General features: G+C 42.1%; 1 protein-coding gene across 3 annotated transcripts in view; it reads right to left on the bottom strand.

Annotated features, from left to right (window-relative positions):
- PRKCQ (protein kinase C, theta) overlaps positions 1-19,779 on the bottom strand; it is a 90,422-nt gene that overhangs the window by 30,168 nt on the left and 40,475 nt on the right. For all 3 annotated transcript variants that reach the window (XM_011974911.1, XM_011974912.1, XM_011974914.1), the window contains 3 exons: positions 8,348-8,439; positions 6,282-6,344; positions 3,633-3,771 (listed from right to left, as the gene is read on the bottom strand). In XM_011974911.1, coding sequence (XP_011830301.1) covers positions 3,633-3,771; positions 6,282-6,344; positions 8,348-8,439 — 294 coding nt within the window. The remainder of the gene's footprint in view (positions 1-3,632; positions 3,772-6,281; positions 6,345-8,347; positions 8,440-19,779) is intronic.

The raw sequence follows: 19,779 nt of genomic DNA, 5'->3' as shown, positions 1-19,779 counted from the left end.
GGATTACAGGCGCCTACCACCATGCCTGGCTAATTTTTGTATTTTTAGTAGAGATGGGGTTTTGCCATCTTGCCCAGGCTGGTCTTGAACTCCTGGGCTCAAGGGATCCGCCCGCCTCAGCCTCTCAAAGTGCTGGGATTACAGGTGTGAGCCATCACGCTCGGCCTGAGTGCTGTTTTAACTAAATAAATTTTTACAAAATGACAAGGCCTTATGAAGTTATCTGCAAAGAGGCTTGGGCTGAAGGTAACACTGCAATAGCAATGCAAACATAACATTTGGATGAAGCTAATTTTGCACTAAAATAATGCTTTCTTAAGCAGAACATGAGAAAATGGCAACACTGATGTTTTGATTTCTCCCAGGGCAAGCTCTCTATCAGCCACATATGATGAGGCTAAAAACAATGATGTTTTAGCCAACAGAAGATTGGTTAAGAAAATGGAATATATCAAAAACACTGCTTTTAATTATGGACTTATATCTACTATTGTCAGTGACGTCCTTGCCTTAGTGCATATAATAATGTCTGTTTATAATTATACCTTCGGGAAGTATATTTTCCAGCTATTATAAACTGTTAAAACCCAGAATTGAAATAAACAAATCAGACCTTTCCATCCTAGAGTCCTAAAGTGTGAAACCAAGATTTTTTTCTTTTTTTTTTTTTTTTTGAGACAGAGTCTTGCTCTGTCACCCAGGCTGCAGGGCAATGGCTCTGTCTCAGCTCACTGCAACCTCCACCTCCAGGGTTCAAATGATTCTCCTGCCTCAGCCTCCTGAGTAGCTGGGATTACAGGCGCCTGCCATCATGCCCAGCTATTTTTTTGTTTTTGTATTTTTAGTAGAGACGGGGTTTCACCATGTTGGCCAGGCTGGTCTCAAATTCTTGACCTCGTGATCCACTCGCCTCGGCCTCCCAAAGTGCTGGGATTACAGGTGTGAGCCACTGCGCGTGGCCGAAACCAAGATTTTTAAAAAGTTATTTAATCTCATTATTTTAATGAAACATAGATATTTTTGTAGTATCAATGAATATAATACAATTTAGTTATTTTATACTATATATTATTGTTAGTGTAATCTGATCATATTCCTTTTTAGGCATCGATAACACACAGACTCTCTTAGTTGGTGACAACGTATATGATTCATATACAAACAGACAGATCTTGGGGATGCTTTTCTAACTGATCAAAAGGCATGAACACATGTAAAGAGCATGCCCTGGTGATGGATGATAAGGGAGGAAAGCAGATGGAAGCGTGTCACTAAGGGCTAGGCAAGAGATGCTCAGTTCTGCACTGGGGTAACAGCAGTAAGGGCGGGGAGGACCTGGAGGTTTGCGGGGAGCTGGATCAAGGGTATTTGTTTGAACTTGGAGAAGGAATTAAGGGACAGTCCGAATTTAGTCACAAGTTTAGGAGAATGAATGGACGTGAGTGGGTCCAATTTTAGAAGGTCTTGGTGTTTGGGTGGATTTGAGGGGTAAGAAAGAATGGGGAAATTTGGATATTTCCTAGTTTTCTCTCTAGAAGACTGGATGGATGACATGTAATTCACCAAGAAAGAAAAGGAGGGAAAGAGGGAAGTAGGGAGCAAGTTCAACAGAGAGCGTTGTGGACCTACTGTCTTTGAAGGACTCATGCATTTACTTGGAGGTCTCAAGCAGGAAAGTGGACGCTGTGTCTGCGGTAGGAAGAAGTGCAGGTGGGCCATATTGACTCTAGAGCAAAGACCACAGTCATCAATGAAGTTGCTCATGGAGGATGTGGAGTAAGAAGAGAAGAGGACCAGGCACTGAATCACGTGGAGACAAGCATATGTGAAAGACAAGAAGGGAGTGAAGCTGCAGAGAGAAGCAAACTGTGGAAGCTGGATTCTGCAAGGAGCAGATGGAAATCGGGAAGAGGTTTGTCATGGAAAAGACCTGGCACCCAACATCTGTTGACAGGAATGCATCAGAGTAAGGCAGCCACACCAAGGTGTTGTAAGGTGAAGAGGAAAGAAATTGAAGTGGCTCAGGTGAGACTGAGGGAGTGACAAAGGAGACTGCTGCTGGCGATGGCAGTGAGGGTGGTCTGAGCGGAGTGCATGAGGGCATATTTCAGAATTATTATGAAGGGGAATTCAGTAATTGAGTTGAGTCTCTCCTCTCAGGTCCCCTTCACTCATGCTTTGATGAGCTTTGGTTTCACTTCAAAATGAACATGGTTTATAGCATCAATACCTGTATCTGTGCCAACCTGAATGAAACACAGATTTCTATGATCAGAACGTTATTTAATCAATCAGCCTCACTCTGTGAGTTCAACAATGCCATGTAAGCTAAAAGCCATCATTTCTCATGGAACAGAGGCCAAGACTAAATTCAAATTACATATCACCCAACCACAGGGCAAAGCTACATAGTTCTAGGACTCGCATGGCCACAACTCCTTTGGCAATGACAGGAACTTGCTGCTGAATCATTTAACCCAGGAAATCAGAGGTCTGCCAGAGTCTTTATCAAACAACCATCCCCAATCACACGTTTATTAGTTAGTTCATCCATTTACTCTTCTAGAAGGTATCTATTAGCACCTTAATGTGCCAAGACCTGCACTACATCCTTACATGTAAAAGTGAACAAGATCACACAAATCTACCCGTGAGAGAAAATGGCATAGAACCATGTACACTTTGGATGGATATCAATTTCCTGGCTTTGACATCGTACCACAGCTATGTGAGATGTGACCACTGGGGGAAACTGGATGAAGGGCACAGTCAGGAGACGTTTCTGGACTATGTTTTACAAATTCCTGTGAATCTACAATTATTTTGAAATGAAAATTTTTAAAAAGTGAATATGAAACTGTCCATGACTGCAGAGCAAACATCCAGTCATGCAGGGAGATTTGAAGATGAAAAAGCAACCAGGACAAGTGCTGTGCCGTGGGAAAGACCAAGTGGGAGGGGTGTCAGTAATCTCTCTGGGTGGGCAGCTGGGGAGGATTCTGCACAAAGGGTAGAGGTGGGTTTAGTTGGATTGATAAATGCCTTCTGTCCAAATGTCATTTCTCTGTGTGTTCAGGATGTGACAGCAATATCTTCTTATTTTTTTTCTTAATGGGGGCAGGGGTGAGTTTTAACTTTCACACTCTTTCTCATTTAATGCTTGCAATAACACCATGACATCAGCATTATACTCATTTCACAGAAGAGGAAATGGAGGTCAGTGAGACTTTGGCAGTCACTCTGTGCTTACATCAGTGGTGGCTTAGAAACTCAGTCCAGGTCCTCTGACCCCACAGTTTCACCACTTGATTTGGGTGGACGCTTGCTTCCACCTGGGTCTTCACTAGCTGCTCCTTCTGGTAGGTCTGAGCAGAGTGAATATGTTTTAAGGCTGGGGGAAAGGAAATGCCAAACTCTGCAAGCCTTGGAGAGATGTGATTTGTAAAAGTAGCACTCCCCACAAAATAATGATAGAAACCCACATGCATGGTGGCATTTATGAGATACTTAGGAAAACAGGTACAACTCTTGAACCAAGATACTTAAAACCTTCTGATTTTCAGGGATGAAAGAAGCAATGGCATGTGGCCAGGACATGCTGAGGTGGGAGCAGCCTGTCACAGCATTCCTACCTCCGGGGCGATATAGTCGGGTGTCCCGCAGAAGGTATTCGTCTTGGCATCTCCTAACATGTTCTCCTTGCACATTCCAAAATCCGCAATCTTGATATGTCCATCTTTGTCTAATAGGATGTTATCTAGCTTCAGGTCCCTGAAAAACAAAAACGAAGCAAATCTCACATTAATAAATATAATTTGGTTAACATAAAATTCCATAGGAGGCGAGGGAGTTTGTCTCATTGCAGCCTGAGAGGGGCTCACGAGAGGCACTTATGTATCTATTCATTTGCACACCAAGTGGGGGGTAGACAAAACGGATTCTGCAAGGGCCTGCTGGCTGCTGTGGATTCTTTCTTTGATTTACCAAGGGGTGCAGTTCAGTGTAAGGAGGACAGAGCACCGATACCCACTGGGGACCCTTGATCCCAGGACTTTCCTGAGGGTAATGATGAAGGAGGAAAGACCTAAAAAACATACTTACTCTATGCTATTTTCTACGTATTTGTTTGTTTCTTTGTGAATGATTTATACTGCACCTAATTCCAAGTCCAATTGATGAAGGTTGTTCCTAACTAATACGGAACCCCTTAGAACCAGAATCCATCCAATGCCAGAATGTCATGCCAACAAATTTCTGTGTCCTTGGAGAACCAGTATCCTCTTGAAAGAGCCCATTCCATTCTTAGGGAAATGTAACTGATAACATTTTTTTTAAAAAACAATTAACCGAACTTGGCTTCCCTGTGATGTCACCTATTGGTGCAAGGGGTCTTTCTATTGTTATCATGTGTGACATCCCAAATATTTGAAAAAAAATGACATCAAGTTTTCTCTTTTCTCACCAAGATCAGACTTCACTCCTCATGACGTGGTTTTCAGACCCTTTTGACCTTGTACCATAGCTGCGTGAGATGTGGCCACTGGGGGAAACTGGATGAAGGGCAAACATTCTGGCCTCTACCTTCCAAATATCTTGAATTTGTCAGTTTTCTTCTTGAAACGTGGTGCTCAGAATGAAGCCAGAATCCTCCAGAGAGAGAATCTGATTGGTGCAGGTTACAGTGGTGCCCAGAGCTCCGTTACCATCCTCTTGCCTTTTGCCACAGTGGACTAAGATCCTGCACCATATTTTTTCATAGTTTAATCACAATAATACCCAATATTGAGTTTATTGTAAACTAAAACCTTCAGGTGTTTTTTTTTTTTTTCTTTTTTCCTATACGAAGAAATGCCATTATCCCAGTTTCTTCTCATTCTGTACTCGTGAAGTTGATTTTTTAAAGATAATTCACGTGTTTCCCTTGATTCAGTCTTTCCCCTTCTCCGGCCAAGACAAGCTCTTTCGCTGTCATCCAGGCTGGAATGCAGTGGCACGATGTCAGTTCACTGCAGCCTCAACCTCTTGAGCTCAAGCAATCCCTCCACCTCAGACGCTTGACCACACGTGTGCCATCACAATGCCTGGCTAGTTTTTTAAATTTTTTGTAGAGACAGGGTCTCACTGTGTTGCCAAGGCTGGTCATGAACTCCTGACCTTAAGCAATCCTTCTGCCTCAGACTCTCAAAATGCTGGGATTACAGGTGTGAACCACCACGGCTGGCCTGCTCTGAGGGATGTAGGTCAGTATGGGAAAGGTTCTGAAAGGCTGCCATGTGAAGCCAGCACTCCATGGGGGTGAGGAAGGAGTGCCAAGGAAGACCAGCGAGGACCCCTGGAGCCAGCTGGAGAGGGCAGAGAACCCAGAGGCCCAGGGTGTTCTGAGGCATGTCACACTTACACCCTAAGGGGCATCAGGACCCAGGGGAGAACTTCAGAGTCCACAGCCTGGGCATGTCTTTGCAAGCTTTATACTCAAAGAGGCTGCTTAAGAATACTTACTTTCCAAACCCCCCCTAAGTCTTTAGTTCTGTGACTCCAAATAGGGCAACCCTCACTTGACTGCACCCTCAGAAAATGGAGAGGTCCTTCCCCGTAAGTCAATTCTGCACTCTGTAAGCACCAAAGCTTCAATACTAATAATCTGGTCTCCAGCAGCTCAGCTATCCTCCTCACCAGCTCCTTTCTTTTTTTTTTCCTTTCTATTTTTCCTCCGAATCTGCAGTGAGTTGGAAATCTGACAGTAAGCTTGTAAAAGTTTGTATGTTAAATAAATGCTAACTACATTTTGAGAAAAGAAGTGAGGAGACTGAGGTACAATAGCGTCAATCTAAGAGCTTGGACAGAAGAACGTGAAATGATGTCATACAGCAGAGAAGGAGAAAATTCCATAAGCATTTCTAGGTGGCTCCAAGCTTTAGACAAGCAAAAAGAAGAGGTGTCAAGGGGACAAAAGAGAAAGAAACCATAAGATAAGATAACAAAGAGAAAACGGGGGAGTGAAAACGGGAGAAGGAAGGTGAAAGTAGGAATTCAAGGGAGAACCAGCGTAAAGGACAGAATGAGCTCAGCACTCTCCTGCTTTGGAGACTGGAATGTGTTCCTTGGTTGTGAGTAAGTCATTCTTGGTTGTAAGTCATCGTCTGTGTAATCACGGTGGGCAGGAGGCCTATGTGTGGAGCTTCCTCCCACGAAATCACACGGGCTCTCTCACAGCACTCGGTGCGATGATTAAATTAACTGAGCCAATATCTTAGCATCTGTTTCCACAAAGCAAAATTTACCTGTAGACGATTCCTTTGGAATGAAGGAACTGCAGGCCAAGAATGATTTCAGCAGCATAAAACCTGGGGGAGAGAGAACCAAGGTTCAACGTGAATGTAGTCACGGAACACAGTAAAATCCCTACACCCAGACTGACCTTTCTATGACATGCTGTGTATGGCTAAACAGCAATACACACATAACTCTGTTTAATCCTAACAAGGAAGATGTTGTCCATTCATTCTCCACACAAGAAAGCGGAGGCTCAGACACCTCCAGCCTCAGTCCTAACAGCGTAAAACAGAGCTGGCATCTTAAGTGAGTCCTGCCTGTATCTAGTACTAGTACTTGTTCTTATCCTTTAAACAACAATGCTCATAATGTCATTTTTTTTTTGTTTTTGCTATTGCTAATAAAACATACACAGACATTAAAAGTAATAGTATAGACCAGGCACGATGGCTCACGCCTGTAATCCTAGCACTTTGGGAGGCCCAAGCGGGTGGATCACTTGAGGTCAGGAGTTCAAGACCAGCCTGGGCAACATGGTGAAACGCTGTCTCTAGTAAAAATACAAAAGTTAGCAGGGCATGGTGTTGGGTGCCTGTAATCCCATCTACTCAGGAAGCTGAGGCTTGATAATCACTTGAACGTGGGAGGTAGAGGTTGCAGGGAACTGAGATCACACCATTGTACTCCAGCCTGGGTGACAGAGCAAGACTCTGACTCACAAAAAAAAGAAAAACAAAACAAAACAAAACCAAAAAACAAAGAAAAGAAGAAAAAGTAATACTATAGATAATTGGCAAATAATTTCTCCCTTTGTTTTAAACTCTGGTTGGCACCCATAGACCTGTGTGCACCATTCTGAATAGAACTGGCTGGTTTATTTTCATACTGAGAACCTTTAGCCTGGGCTACACTTACAGCCCATGAGGTGGAAAAGAGGATATTAGCAGAGGCAAGATGATAAGTTACTCTTTATCTTCAATGGTGACAAGCTTAAAGGAAATGAGTTTTTACCCCATCACTGGTGGGATTAAGGTCGGATACAAGAGACAGTTTCCTGGAAGGGAAGTTTGCTGGATCTTGTGGAAGAATGCAAATTTCTCCTTCCTGGAAGGCGTTTAGGACAGGATGGATAGCGTGGGTCCAGGCTGGCTAGAGACGACAGTGGACTAAATAAATGCCTTCTAGCATGAAAAGTGCCTGATGATTTCTCTGCTGCGGAAATCCGGTAAAATTACCTCTGGGTGCATTGCTGACGTTTCCCAGAGGCAATGATCTCAGCAGAGCGCTACCCACTAGATGTGATAAACAGTTATTCCAGCCAGGGTTTTTACAGGAGCTGGCGGACCAAATCCATTTCTCAACCCACTTCAACCTAAACCACTCAAAGTGTTCGTGCAGATGGGAGGGAGGGATTACTGAGCGTTGAGCAAAGGAAGCTAGCATGTACTCATCATCTTCCAACGAGTCCAGTGGCAGAGCTTTCTTTTACTTGCATGTCCCCGGGAGCAGGAAGTAGGACCCAAGGGCAACAGCATGGGGAGGAGGGGCAGTGAGTGCTGTGGACACAGGTGCAGTTCTACCAGGTACACACAGCCTGCCCCATCCCCATGTGTCTCAGGTTGCCTGGCACGAGGAAGGTGAAGCTTTGTTCTCAGATAGAGTAAATGCTTCTTCCTGCGTCCTAAAGATTTATGCCTCCACATCAGGCTTTCCGTGAGAAGCCTCAGCTACAAGCTCCATCCCTGGGGACCACCCTTGAGGTCTGCGGTCCATTTCACTGCTTCCTTTCCAAAGGGCACATATTTGCTTCTGTGCTCAGATTGGATAGAAGCCTGATGAATCCGGAGGTTCCTTAAGAAACTAAGTAGTTAGTTTCAAATCACAGAGAAATGAAACCAAACTGACACGAATTTCAGTTTCACAACTTGGGAAAACTGTTGCCTTGCTTGATGTATTCCCGAGGGTTTCCCTGGCCCTGGGATTCAGGCACGCCAAGTGAGAAAAAAGAAAAAAACAATAATGTGGGAACTGACAAGAACAATGGAAAACCCCCAAACCCTGTAAAGGCTCTTACGTCGCTCTGGAAAGGTCGAACTTGTGGCAGCTTTGGATGTGGTACATTAAGTCCCCTCCGTTGAGGTACTCCATCACAAAAAAGAGGTTTTCCTGCGGAAAAAAACAAGACAATCCCAACTTTTATTTCATTTTATTTTTATTTATTTTGTACGAGACGGGGTCTCACTCTGTCTCCCAGGCTGGAGTGCAGTGGCGTGATCTCGGTTCACTACAACCTCCGCCTCCCGGCTTCAAGCAATTTTCCCCGTCAGCCTCCCTAGTAGCTGGGACTACAGGCATGCGCCACCACGCCCAGCTAATTTTTGTATTTTTGGCAGAGATGGGGTTTCACCATGTTAGCCAGGCTGGTCTCGAACTCTTGATCTCAGGTGATCCGCCCACCTCGGCCTCCCAAAGTGCTGGGATTACAGGCATGAGCCACCATACCCAGTCACAGTTCCAATTTTTAGGTCCTTAGAGAAAATACAACAAGGAAGACTACTTTTTAAATGGATTAGATCATTTCAGGGGAACCAATTCTGTCATGAAATCACTTATCAGAAGACTGTCAAAATCATTTAGCCAATCTATATTTTTGAACCCCAGGAAGCCTGGGGAATCTAGGTGGGATGCCATGTGACATCTAGATGCTTGCGTGTTACAACCCGGCAGATAAGCTGGGGCACAAGGGAGAGTCCAGTTGACCTGCTGGTCAGACAATGGGATGGTGCCAGGCACTCAGGGCACTTAGCATGTGCCGATCATGTACTTACCGAAAGTACAGGGTGCAGGGTGATAAGGAGAATGTGTTTTGGTCTCTGACTCCAAGGGTGGAGTTTGAAAACATTCATTCATTCAACACTCAGTAATTAGCTACTGAGCATATTCTATGGGCATGGCGTGGTGGGGAGTGGGCAGGGCATGCCAGCCATTCCTCCCTGGAGCTTGCAATCAAGTTTAACCTCATTTTTCTCCAGTCCCGACTTAACTCATGGCAGAGGCAAGCTACAGTTTATGACAGAGTTCTTCTGCCAGAGGACATGATGGTCTGGGTGGTCTTCCAGCTGTGGTGAGCATATCAGAGGCAGCCAGGATTGCAACCAGCCTCAGCTCCTCAATGACGTGAGACAATGATTTTTTAAAAAATAAATGTATTTATAACACTTTAGAGCAACCTGATTTTTAAAGGGTTGTAATACGTCACAGAATCAGGAATCCATAAAGTGCGGGGACCTTTGGTGCGTCTGGGCATGAATTTGCACTCGAAATTCTCACCTGGGTGGTTTCTTAACGGGATTAACCTTTACATTTTGATGTGAACCCAACCAATGCCGTGGGGCATAGGAGGTAATGGTAGAAACGTTGTTCTGGTCTGACAGTCAGACTCCTTGCCTGGTCGCCACAGAATGGGGAAACCAAGTATTGTGGCAATTACCTCAATAATCCAGGTCAAGGTAAGTGTCCGTCTTTTTTCAATGTTAGTTTCTGATCTGATTTACTAATTCCATATATACTTAACAGGAGTCCACCCTTTTCTCTTCTGGATAGGCCCAAATTCTCAGCTGACATAAATCATGACTTAACACTGAGATTTCAAACCCAATTTGAGAGTCGTCACTGGTCTTGCCTGCACACACCCGCTTTCTCACGCTACCTCTTGCTCTCATCAGCACCATACAAAGAGCTTCTGTTCTAACCTCACCTTTTTACTCAAAACTATAATGGCCCTATACAAGCCACAAAGGTGGAATCTTCTTTCAAGTACTTAGGAGAGCAAAGCATATGAAAGTGTAGAGCAAAACCATTTCTGACAGTGCATGAGTGAACGGTTTCTTCTAAGTGTTTGGATGCTTACAAATTCCTCGAAAGGCTGACATTTCAGAATTTAACACTGTCGATTTAGACGTGGAGAAAGTGGTGGGAGGGGACTGGAGGCAACAGTTCAGCCCCACTCCCATGCATTCCACACACCTTCCCACGTGTTCTCAGCTCTAAATCAGACGCCACACTAGTGGTGAGCACTGGGAGGTTGAATAGGCCGTTAAAGTCTAAGAGATCACAGGGCACAGTCAGTGTTTACTACCATGAGGGTGAGAAGACGACTATGTTGCTAGTGATTGTTAATTAAACAGCAATGGAGATTTATAGCATGTTGGATGCCCCACATTTAATCCTCCCAAGAGAACTGCAGGCTCCACAATAAATCTGTCAGATATCTGTTTTGGTTCTAATCTTTATATTAAGCCACAGCATGGGAAAATCGCACTGACTCTTTTTTGTCCTTTGTGATGGTATTTTGCATCAGTTTAACCCTCTGGCTTGGATGAATGCCTGGTCAAACGTGGGCTTCTTGAAGGGGAGCAGGGACGGTCCATGCCTGGAAGTCCAGCTTGGGTGATCCGGCCTGGAGGACCTGCTATCTCTCTAGAGGATGCTCGTCTGTTTGGAAAGCCTGAGAATCGAGTCATCCGTGATATCTTGGGCCCACTCTGGGCCACAGAGATGGCTCTGTGATAAAATTAGCACAAATGTATGCGCATACAAACTACACGGTCCTGAGGTTTGGATTTTGAGGATCACATTTTGAGGGATGGGTAAGCCTTTTAGAAGTTGAATCCAAAATGCCATCGTAAAAGGAAAATACAAATATAATAGACTCAAACTTTCATGAACAGCTGGGGAAGGAGTGCTCAGAGTTGAAGGCAACCCACAGCTAACCAGAACCTCTGCAGAACTGCAAGCAAAAAGAAGTGTCTGCCTGCTGGAAACGCCCTGGGCTGGCGTAGATAGAACCAAACCAAGAAGAATGAGACTCAGAGTAATCGCAAAGAATGTGGGCTTCATCCTTACTCAGCCCTGGGTTCAAAGCCCCTCTATTTGTAACTCTGGAGACGTGACTTAACCTCTCCTGAGCTTCATTTTATTTGTGAAATGGGGTAATAATACTCCTACCTCCTAGGGTTGCTGTGGGTTTTAAACGAAATACTGTGTGTGGAAATGAAGCTCTGCATTCGCCCTCAGTGGGCAATTGATAACTGATGGCAGCTGTCCTTCTAGGAAATGATTTAAAAGCCAGGAAAGACAAAACCAAAACCAATCCAAAAACCAGCAAATACTTCCCAGAAGAAGCAAATGAACAGTTCTCTGACCGATGGCTCTTGAAAGAAAGAGGAAAACAGAGAGAGAGAGAGAGAGAGAGAGAGAGAGATGGATGGATGGTGGGAAGGGAGAGAGAATGTGGCCTGTGTTGGGTTAATTGTAAATAACACTTACTAGTCTAGACCTCACATCTTTATGGCGGGTAATACATTAACTGAGGCAAATGATTTTTTCTGGTGGGTGAGAATTGAAGCTGTGATGGCACTGGGGGATAGGACTTGCCAAATGTGTCCCAGTCTTGCCGACTGTCAACAACTCCTGGCAAAGCATCTGTTGAATGGAGATTCTGGTCTGTGAGAAATGAGACTGTGGCTAATCAGCTGTATGATAAGGTAAATCCCACCATCCCAGGGCCTCAGTTTCCTCCTCTGAAAAACGAATCCTGTCCATAAAAATGAGTCACCATTACCTACAGCTTTGTTGTGATTTCCAGACAACTGAAGGCAATAAACAATGTTGAGGTTCTGTAGATAGGCGGGTAATCAAAGCTGTATGACTCTTTTATGTTTGTGTTATTGATGCTTTAAAGAAATGGTATTTAAGTTGGGCGCAGAGGTGCATGCCTGTAATCTCAGCTACTCATGAAGCTGAGGCAGGAGGATCACTTGAGCCTAGGAGTCCAAAGCCAGCCTGGGCAACAGTGAGACCCTGTCTTAAAAAAAAAAAAAAAAAAGATGATTAAATACAAGATTGAAGTGATAGATTTAACAAAATCAGTTGTATAATTCTTATAGGACTGCATTTACATACATGAATATCATTTGGAGGAGTTAAAGGTCCTAGAGCTGTCAAAATATAACACTACTTAAAACACAAGATAGTTCTTTAGAGGGAGGCATAGGACATTCTGTGAATATTCCAGAATTAGTAAAGGGTGAATTGTAAAAGTGGCCTCAAAAGTTATTTAATACAACCTAGCTTCTACACTGCTTTCTTCTTACAGTGATGACATTTTTCAAATGAGAGAATGAAAATAAAGACAACGGGAAAGTGTTTAGTCGTGATGACTATTCAACACAGCTAGTCAAATATTGAGTAAACAAGGAAACGGCTGCCAAATGTGCATATATTACAGGATGAATGACGGGTTTATAGCATTAAAGAAATTAACTAATGATTTTTATCAAACTAATAACAGTTAATTTTGTAAATGCACTGAGAACTTGGCAAATATCATGCAAATAAGGTCAGATGTATAGACTCCCTCTCCAGAAAAATAAGATGGGAAAAGAAGGAAAAGAATAACGATAGTCATTTTTTCGAGGTATCTTTTTTCTCCGAAGGCTAGTAAACCAACGTACTAAATTTTATGCAAGAGAATATTTGCAATCTCTGCAAAATAAGTAAAATTAAGATAAAAATATTTATGACAAAACATCTAAATTTACCATCACACCTTTCAAAGTATCATATGTTAAGCACATGTAACAAATGTTGTAAGAGCGAAGACCATTGTATAAGAAGATGGAAACCAGAGATAGAATTCAACTCTACTTTGGGACATCTCCTATGACAGCCAATGGAAAGAGCTGGGAATTCTGATCTGAAGAAGAAAGAGGAGCTATCATTCATATTTAAAACTAAAGAATCCATGTAAAATATTTAGCCTTGCGCCTGGCATATGGCAAGCATTCCTTACATATTAACTTTATCATATATATTGCTATTATTTTATCACAGGGAAGAAAAGCATTAAGTTGCATTATAATCAGAACAAGGACAGCCCCAACCTTTGTAAGATTTGGAGTGAGTGTGCAAAGGGAGGCACCACACCATGGGTCCTCAGATTTAAGTGTTATTAATCAAGCTCACCAACAATTGAATTAAATATGCTCTACATTCCTATACATTCTCTCTGTCTCTCAGGAAATATAACTTCATAATGACCAAGAAGGCCAGTGACAAATTCAGGATCCCTCAAAATTCTGCACCTGTTAATTGGCCATATAGGGAAAGTCCCCTCCTGCCCCTTTCAAGGACAGAACCTGGGGAGATGTCTACACAGGCTTGAGGCTGGTTACGTATGGAATTCTGAGGTCATGGGGAGTAGTTTAGGAACAGAGATGACCTCTTGGCTTCATAGGAAGAACTATAGTTTGAGAAAGGCCAAAGGGAGGATTCTAAGTGAGCAGCTGGGCAAAACCCCTCTTGCTCAGGTCTAAGGTTTAGGACATGGAACGAATAATTTTCCAATTAAATAAGTTGTGAGTTGGATTTGTGTTTAGGTATCTTGAAGTCTCAACTTTACTAATAATTTTGGATTGACCACAGAAAAGAGCACTCTACTGTGACCAGCTGGCTATCTTCTCTGGAGCTCCATTTCCTTTGCTGCAAAATGAGGGGATCTGACCTGATAACCTCTACCACCCCTCCCTACTCTAAAATTCTTGATCCATGGAGTCTGTCATTATAAGAAAAACAAAAGAACATAACAAATAATTAGTTGTTGGTTGTTCTGAGCAACCAAGATGCATCTCAACAGGTGAATGGATAAATGGTGGTATATCCATACAATGGAATATTACCCAGCAATGAAAAATAAGCTCTCAAGCCATAGAAAGAAAAGAAAAACCTTAAACACATATTCTTAAGTGAAAGAAGCCTATCTGAAAAGGCTACAACCTGAATAGCCTCCCTCTTGTCTGATTTCTCCATCTCTGGCTCAAGCATTTCCCTTGATTCTCTCTCAAAACAAACAAACGAAAACAACAATGACAACAACAACAACAACAAAAAGACAAAACAAAGGGAGGGATCATAGATTCACAGAGGACAGGCACTTTCCTGTGGCACTTTGTTGAGGGAGATGTCAAATGCTCATGTCTTCTGGGAAGCTGGTGACAATACATTTGGAACTTCATGAGAACAGCTGACAAAGGAATGGACAGATAATACAGGCCATGAGCCTGGAAGAATATTACAGAGTCACAGCAATATGAGAACAGATCTGTGAGCTTAGAAAGCGGGCATGTAGGAAAGATGCGGCATTTGAGAGGCACTGAGTGTCTTGTTCTTTCAGTCCAAGAATTCTTGAATATGTGTTCACTCATTGCCGATTATCTCTTGTGTATTTGGATGAGAAAACCTTAAGCAAACATTGTGAGTGCAACATTAATTTCCCATAAATTACTGTGTGAAAATAAATAACATTTAAAAGCTGTTGGAATTCCTAAAATGCGTTTTACGCGTTGAGAGAGATGTGACTGTGATCTGAGTCACATATGGTTACAACTTCTGTTTCTCAGATTGTAGTTTAACTTGCTTTATTTTTTCTCCTGTTCTGTACAATAACTAGAGAGAATTAAACAATGTCAGCAACAAACACTTCCTGGCTTTTTTTTTTTTTTTTTTTTTGAGACAGAGTTTCACTCTTTCACCCATGCTAGAGTGCAGTGGCATGATCTCAGTTCACTGCAACTTCTGCCCTCTGGGTTCTAGTGATTCTCCTGCCTCAGCCTCCTGAGTAGCTGGGACTATAGGTGCCCACCACCACGCCCGGCTCATTTTTGTATTTTTAGTAGAGACGGGGTTTCGCCATGTTGGCCAGGCTGGTCTTGAACTCCTGACCCCAGGTGATCCACCCGCCTCGGCCTTCCGAAGTGCTGGGATTACAGTTGTGAGCCACCGCGCCCGGCCGCCTCCTGCCTTCTTAATTAATGAACCTTGTTAAAGATGACCTTCCCCTTTTTTTGTCCTATTTTCCTTAGACCAGATGACAGAAAACCCATGACTATAGCACGCTCTGTAAAAGATGTTAAATGTCCCTTTCCCAAAAAGAAACACTGCCTGTAACCAAGTTCCTGGAACTATGCATCAGCCTTGCATGAAAAATGTAATCCTGCTAAAAATGCCTCTGTGTCTCCCTATGGAAATAAACCCTAAAGTTCCCTCCTTTGCAACTCTGACACCGTTCTTTTGGGGTGTTTCCAGGTGGGGCCATCCTCAAACTTTGAGTTCGAATAAGCGTTCTTTAAATTAGATTCCGGCCTTTTTGATTATTTCAGGTTGACAGCTGTAAATCCACTCATTTTTGTAAATTTGATATAAATCTAACATTTGCCAAATCACAGTTTGGTTACATAGCAGGGGAATCTGCAGAACGTCTAAGAGACCCCCGGTTTCTGAAATAACAACTTGTAAACGTTCTCAGGATCAGAACGCCGCCAGAGGAATTTAAAGAAAAGAGGCTTATCTGTCACTACAGATGGGGGCAGCATAAAAAGTTAATTCTTGTCTCACTGCAGGGACACGTCTTTTGGAGGATGTGGTTTCCGTGGGTTTTCTTTTCTTTGCTACAATTGTGATAATTTCCAGGGCTCCTAGCTCAACTGAAGGGTTCATGGATTGAAGCATTTTTGAGAGCTTCAGATGAAGCAGTTTCTGAACAAAATGCTTGAAGTTAAAAATTTCTTGCATGGATTTTGCCTTAAAACTATGGAAATACCAGGATGACATACTTTTAAAAAACTATTGAGTTGAAGGAGTTTTTCTTTTTAATTTTAAATGATAATGATACCTTGTAGATAGTATGGTACTTTTCCAAAAAGGATCCGAACTTCTCTGCAAGTGCTATTATTATTATTATTGTTATTATTATTTTTTTTTTACGTTATCCTTTGGGAAGCAAAAAAGGAGAACCAATGTCACAAAGAAATGTTAGGTGACTTGCTCAAAGTAACTCACACGCTCACGCCCTGAAGCCATAACCGGAAGTAGAGCTTTGTGTGTTCTATGAACAGAAAGTGAAACTCAGTTTTTTCATAAAAGAAAAATTTCAAAGTGATACTGACAAGAATGTTCAACTGGTGCATATTGAGAGTGTGGGAGTCAAGGGCAGTGATGTGGATCCAGGAACACTAGCGTTCTGCCTCCTGGCATCCCTCTGGGAGGCCACTCTACAGAGGCCTGCAGAACCACAGCTGCCTGCCCTCCAGTCCAACCTGAGGGGACGACCCGGAGACAGACATGTTCCTATAGGATCTAGAACTACTTAGGTGTGAAATAGTAACACTTCTGCTTTTTCTTTTTTCAAAGTATGTATTTTATTTCATTTTTATTATACTTTATGTTCTAGGGTACATGCTGTCTCTTATACACATCTAGATGTGTATAAGAGACAGCACCACACTGTCTTCCACAATGGTTGAACTAGTTTATAGAAATAGTAACACTTCTTAAATGTCAGAATACAGATCGGCCTTTCAGAATTCAAAGGAGACACAGAGGAAAGTAGACCTTAGTTCACTTTTAATTTTTAAGGGAAAATTATTTCCTTGAAATTAAAAAGAAATAGCATCCTTACAGTGTTAGATGCATCTTTAGTTTCCAAACAAATTTTGGAAGTAAATCTTATTTTTCCACAATTTTATCAGCGATAGAGCACAGAAACTTTGGCTACTTGAGTTATTAATCTTTCTTTTACTGCAGCATAATTAAAAAGAGGGAAATTGTTTTTTTCAGCGTTTATTTTTCCCTTTGAGTATTTCAAAGTTTTATGGTTATTTTTTTTTCTAATTGTTTTAAATCTACTTGTAAATGGACATAGTTAAAAAATTTATGACAACTGTTCTTGTAGACAAATTTTATTTTGGATTTTCCTATTTTTCTACTTTTTAAAATGTAAGTAATGGAAACTATTAAAAATCTAAGCTGGAAATCTAGTAGTGCAAAAGTTGGCTGGCATCTGCACTGAAGCGGGTACTGAGAAGGGATTGTGCAATTTCAAGCCCTGCAGACTTTCATGTAAGACAGAAAATGTAAATATTATAACAAAGAAATGTTAGAAAAAAAGTAAAAGAAATAATAGCGAGCCCTTCTTTTCTCTTGCAAAGACAGCAGCCTCTCAGAATGCTGATGTACATTAGACCCTGAGCCAGTAATTTATGTCAGAGCCTGGATGATGCACAAAGTCATCTTGATCCAGCACACAGAAAATTAATTGTGAAGATTCGTTTGATTTGAGCCTCATTCAGATTCAGGCTCAGATTCCATGAATTATTCTGTACATCTCTGGCCCCAGACAGCACCATCCCATTAGGGCCCCTGGTTTTACAGCTCCCAGCCCCTCTGCCTGTAACTCTTACTCTCTGTCCTTGGCAGGGGTAAAGTGGGTGCCTCAGAGCCCTGCTGATAAACAACAGAGCTGGGTTTGAACTTCAGAATCCAAGTCCACAGGAATTTTCACATTTTGTAGTTTCCTAAATGGCTTTATCATATTTTCACCCTTCCATAGATGATATATCCCTCATCTATGAAATTTAAAAACTTTTAACAATTTAATCCAAATGCCCCTGATTAATAACAAGTGAATACCTGTCCTCAGAATCTCCTGCATAATCTGGTATTCAACAGGCGCGCTCTTTGGAGGAAGAGAACAGATGAATAACTTCCTTTAAAAAATAACAATGCACTGGAGAAGTTCATAGTTAATTTATCTTATCTGATGTCTTCACTAGTATACACAGGTAACTGTCCTCTCAAGAAAGGTCATTCCCAACATGTTTCCAGAAGAAAGCATTATCCATATCAAGTATCAATTGTTGCCTTTTGCATTCACTTGTGGTGTTTAATCAGTTACTTTGACAAGCAAGGTTTGAATAATAAGACATCTCAGAAAAAACAACTCGGGTGTTGGGAAAGGTGATTCAAGCATCTTCCTTTCTTTCTTTCCTCTCTTTCTAAAAGGACTCGGTTCCTTGAAATCTGAGTCTTGAGCCAGTCAGATTTACATTTCATGTGCACATTCTCTGCTGAAGTTTTTTTTTCTGTCTCCCGGCATCAATGCTGTGGATGCACTTTTTGCTCAGGTCTTGGTAAAGCTTTCCAGCTGCATGGAACTCTTTTATACCTAGCGTTCCATTATTGGAACGCTAAGCAAGTGGGAGTTATTTATATCCTACTGCTCAAGGTCATCGCCAAGGTCTGATTTCAAAATTGAACAAGTTGCAACCTCAGGCATAAATGGGTTAAGGAGATCTCTCATTAGAGGGACAGAAACAAATGCTGCCTGAAGCTGTGATGGACAGGCAAGAGAAGAGAGCACACTGATCCTCTACAAAGTGGATTCCCAACAGCCTTCCCCATAAGACACAAAAACCATCACACATGCAAATCAAAAAAAATGGGGAAAAGGCACCAAGAGAAGCACAACTGCCTACGTGCCCAGAAGCCCAGTCTAAAGTGTGTTTATAGTAACATACACAGAAAGACATAATAAAAATAAAATCACTTCTCATCCTACCTCCCAATTAACAATGGTCAGTTTTTCATTATTTTTCATGCTTATACATGCATATGTTCTTGCTTAAAAGGAAATCTTATATATTCCCACTTATGATTTCATAAACATCATTCTATATTAATATTTAAGCATTTATACCATCATTTAAAATGGTTATATAGTATTATTTTCTCTGACCATATAATAATTTATTCAATAAATCTATCATTAGGCATTTGTGTTGTTTCCAATTTTTCACTATTATGAAGGCTTTACAATAAAAGTCTTTATTTATGGCAAAAAAAAAAACAGTGTGTTTAGCAGTTTGCTACAAGCCCCAAAATACCGCAAAGGGAAAAGATTACAGGGAGCCACCGGGTGTGCAGAAAATCTAGACAACAGCATGGAAAGGGTGGCAGAGTTTGTCCCTTTGCCTGCAGGTGACACACCTTCACCCTCCCAACAGCATGGAGATGGTGGCAGAGTTTGTTACTTTGCCTGCAGATGACATACCTTCACCTTCCCAGGCCAATGGGTATTTATCATCTCCAGGAGGAGTTTCTAGTGCAAAATCTCTCTAGCCTTCATCATGGGAAGTTCCAGCCTGCTCCTGCGGCAGGAAGTGGGCCTGCATTCTCCTAAAAAGCTGATCAGGACACCTCACTGCTTTCTACTTCCTCTCCTGCAGCTGCACCTTTCATGCCCAAGACCCTTTCTGCCCATTCAAATTCCCATTTCTAGTTTCTCTCAGCTCTGGCACTTTGCATCTGCCTTCTGATCTAATATTACTCATACTGTTAGAAATGCAGCCTTGACTCTTATTAAAGTGTGAAGTTCTCAAGGTCGGGAGTAGTATTATATACTTCTGTATCCTCCACAGTGCTTTGAGCCCAGTATATGCTCAGTAAGTGCTTTGCCATGGTCTGGTTTCTCTTTATCTTAGGTAAGGGAATTTATTCATTGATTTGGTTATTGAACATTTGCTGAGAATTTACTGGGAACTGCAGAGGTGGTGATGGATGCCCCAGTTGCCATCCACTTTCCTCATTCATTCCCTGGATCCCTCATTAATT

The sequence above is a fragment of the Mandrillus leucophaeus genome, unplaced genomic scaffold, assembly GCF_000951045.1.
Source record: "Mandrillus leucophaeus isolate KB7577 unplaced genomic scaffold, Mleu.le_1.0 Scaffold15, whole genome shotgun sequence".
NCBI classification, from domain to species: Eukaryota; Metazoa; Chordata; class Mammalia; order Primates; family Cercopithecidae; genus Mandrillus; species Mandrillus leucophaeus.
Note: the sequence above shows the minus strand (reverse complement) of the source record. Positions and strands in the feature narration are given on the sequence as shown.